The 3,742-nt window shown below is 43.7% G+C and overlaps 1 protein-coding gene across 1 annotated transcript; it reads right to left on the minus strand.

Moving 5' to 3' along the window:
- Positions 1–979: 979 nt before the first annotated feature.
- On the minus strand, positions 980–1,858 carry LOC127043976 (zinc finger protein 551-like; the record flags this gene model as incomplete). Its single annotated transcript, XM_050938289.1, has 1 exon — positions 980–1,858. A coding segment is annotated over one exon (747 nt), but the record flags the coding sequence as incomplete, so codon positions are not given.
- Between the last annotated feature and the right edge of the window lie 1,884 nt (positions 1,859–3,742).

Consider the following 3,742-nt stretch of genomic DNA (forward strand, 5'->3'; position numbering starts at 1 on the left):
TCAGGAAAGATAGAAACCAACATCACAGAGAGAAAATACATTACAAAGAAAGTGTCAAGTGAAATTCCGGAGCAGGTTACATCTGATTATTCAGAACCGGGACAAGAGATTCTCCCACCACATTGTCCTCTGATCCATTCAAACCTGGTTCCCTCATCCCTGTCTCCATAGTCAGTTATGTTATTTACAAATTTTTTAGTATTCTAGCATCCCCATAATAAGGGGAAAACAGCCCTCTTCCCAGAAGTGGCTTTACAATAGATGGAAGCTGGGATTTAAACTCCAAATGATCACACTCTATTTGGAATCCATTTGAATTCCCCTCCCAGGACTTTTGACACTCATCTCCAGTCACAGCGATTCTGATATAGGATTAAAGTAGTAAAAACATCATCTGCAAGCACAGACAACAGAGAATGCTTCATCAAATGACACTTTGAGAAGTGTATGGATAGAATGTGATGAACATAAACTCTGCATGGCCCAGGCAAAAGATAACTGTTCTGCAGTGAAGGAGAAGGAGGGAATCTTTGAGTCACCCCATCTCCTTCCAGTGTCATGGAAGCTGAAATGACACTTTTTTCCTGCCCCTGCTCCTCTTCATTTACATCTAATTTGAAAAATTCCCAATATAACTGCTCTTCAGCTCAACCCAGAGCAACGTGAGAACAACTGGCAATGATACAATCTGTATCACTGGTGACTAACAATAACTTTGCAATAGGAGGAATGGTACAAATGTGACGTTCCCTGGTTCCTCATAGGAAGGGCACACTCAAATTACTTGTGGGACAATAGAAAGGACAAATAGGTCCATCTCAAAAGAGGGCGAACTGCAAAAGGCAAAAATGGGCCACTCATCTGGACAAGCTGAGGCATAATGGTGCTGCAAACAGTTCAAAGAGCTTTAAAAATTACTATGTGGGTGGGAATCAGGAAAAGTGTTAAAGAAAAGAAAGTCTTGATAGCCCTAGAGATTGTTACAATGTTGATCTCCATGGCAGATTCTCTGATGGCTAACATGGGCTGAGAGCCAAGAGAAGGTTTTCCCACACTCACAGCATTCGTAGGGCCTCTCCCCTGTGTGGATTCTCTGATGGGTAAGAAGGTTTCAGCTGCGATTGAAGGTTTTCCCACACTCACTGCATTCATAGGGTCTTTCACCTGTGTGGATCCTCTGATGTCTAGAAAGGGCTGAACCATCAGTGAAGCTTTTCCCACACGCACGGCATTCATAGGGCCTCTCCCCTGTGAGGATTCTCTGATGCTCAAAGAGGGCTGATCTGTGAGTGAAGCATTTTCCACATTCACAGCATGTATACGGCCTCTCCCCTGTGTGAATTCTTTGATGGGTAATAAGGTTTGAGCTGTGATTTAAGGTTTTCCCACACTCACTGCATACATAGGGCCTGTCCCCTGTGTGGATCCTCTGATGTCTAGAAAGGGCTGAGCTAGTAATAAAGCTTTCCCCACAGTCACGGCATTCATAGGGCCTCTCATCTGTGTGGATTCTCTGATGAAGAGAAAAGCCTGATCTGCAAGTGAAGGTTTTCCCACACTCACAACATTTATACGGCCTTTCCCTTCTGTGAATTCTTTGATGGGTAATCAGGTTTGAGCTGTTATTGAAGGTTTTCCCACACTCACTGCATTCATAGGGTGTTTCACCTGTGTGGATCCTCTGATGTCTAGAAAGGGCTGATCTTTGAGTGAAGCTTTTCCTACACTCACGGCATTCATAGGGCCTCTCATCTGTGTGGATTTTCTGATGCACAGAAAGAGTTGATCTGTGAGTGAAGGTTTTCCCACAATCACTGCATTCGTAGGGCCTGTCCCCTGTGTGGATACTCAGATGAACAGAAAGGCTTGATCTGTGAATGAAGTTTTTCTCACACTTAGTGCATGTATTTTTTCTCTTTTGCCTAAGGATTTCCTGTTGTGTTGTGGTTTCCATGAGACCTTCTGAGTTTCCCGAGAGGAAATACATTTACCCAATTTCTCCCCTGCCTGGTTTCCTTGCTCTCTTTCTGGTCTGTGCTGAATCTCAAAAGAGTTTCCCTCCTCATTACTCCTGGACACATTCCTTTTCGAACTTTGCGATAATGCTCTGTGTTTATCCACTTGCTCAACATTTCCCTGCTGATAATTCTGCTCCTCTTTCTCACATGTCATTGCATCACCTGTTGCGATAGAGATAGAAACCTCAAAACAGGGATGGAAAGGGGAAGACCAAACCAAAACAGGCGCTGAAGACAGGTCAAATAAAAATCAGGAATTGAACTCCCCCAAACTTTTCCCCTAAATAGGACAGAGGAGGGGGATGAATTCAGCCTTCACATCCTATCCAAATACGCAGGGGGAAGGGAAGAAGCTAATGCCTGGTGTCTGCTAGGATCTACAGGAAGCCATGAGCTATATTTACCCTGAGGGTACAACCCCTGCTAGGGACAATAATGAACTGAGAGACCTCCCAAGGGCTTTGCTGGGCATACCAGATGTTTCCTACAGGCACTTACAGATTCTGAGTTGGTTTAATGTTTTCTCACCTGTGCGGGGATCTCTCAGGATCACTCTTTCCTCAGAGCCCTGGAGGTCTGGGACCCATGGCTCTTCTCCTTGTTCCAGCTGGGAGATCATATCAGGCTGGGTAAGAGGAAATCTTGCTGAGATGAAAGAAAAAAAAGGAGTTCAGTTGCTTTCATAAGACTTTGTCATAAAAAAAAATCTGTTTATTTAACTTCAGTGCTTAGTGTGACCTGGTGGGCCAGAGGCAGTTCTCACTGAAAATGCCAAGATCGGGGCAGGCTCAAAAAGAGATCACCCACACAGGCTATCGAGAAGCTGAAAAAAGAAATCACACAGTCCCCTTCATTGCATCCCAGTTCTCTGACTCCCAGTCAGCACCTAGATCCAGCACAGTGAGAGGTTATTTAAAAACTGCTCACATAAACAAAATGATCTTCTGACCCCAAAGGTCAGCCACGTTACCAGGTCAGTATAGGTTTGGATCTTACCCAAAATACCACACTCCCAGCCAATCCTTTAGCATCTAAACTAAAGGATTAAACGAAATAAGATAGAATGAAGTGAAATGGGAAAGCAGTCAGATACATTCCAAAATGGATAAATCAGGTTCTTAGCAGTATTAGTGAGTTGCCGGTGTGAAAGTCTGTCGGGAACACATCCACAGCTTGGATGGGTCATTCAGTCCTTTGTTCCAGGGTTCAGTTTGTAGAGAAGTTGCTCCAGAGGCAGGAAGGAGGATGGATGACAAAACGGAGATGATGCAGCTGCGCTTTATATTCCTTTTGCTATGTGACTTGTTCTTCCTGTGTCCCAAACACAAGATTCACAGCACATGGCATGGAAAAGCCTTGGAGTTCTCATTACACAGGCTTACCCGGGAATGTCTTACTGACTCAATAGGTGTATCCCCTTGGTCCTTTCCATGGGCTCATTGTACAGCTGATGACCCTCAATGGGCCATCAAACAGGCTAGGCAGTGTTGATGCCAATATGTCTGGAGGTGTCACCCAGAAACACTGCCCAAGTCTGGAAATACAGATATACCCTACATATCTATAACTCACAATACAAAGGTGATCGAAACATAGAAACAAAATGATCATACTTGGAAAATCATAACATTTTCACTGACACCTTTCATGGCATATCTAGCCTAATTCATTGCAATTTTATCAGATTTTATTATTTTATTATTAATACCAAAGTGTCTCTCAAT

The sequence above is a fragment of the Gopherus flavomarginatus genome, chromosome 2, assembly GCF_025201925.1.
Source record: "Gopherus flavomarginatus isolate rGopFla2 chromosome 2, rGopFla2.mat.asm, whole genome shotgun sequence".
In the NCBI taxonomy this organism is placed as follows: Eukaryota; Metazoa; Chordata; order Testudines; family Testudinidae; genus Gopherus; species Gopherus flavomarginatus.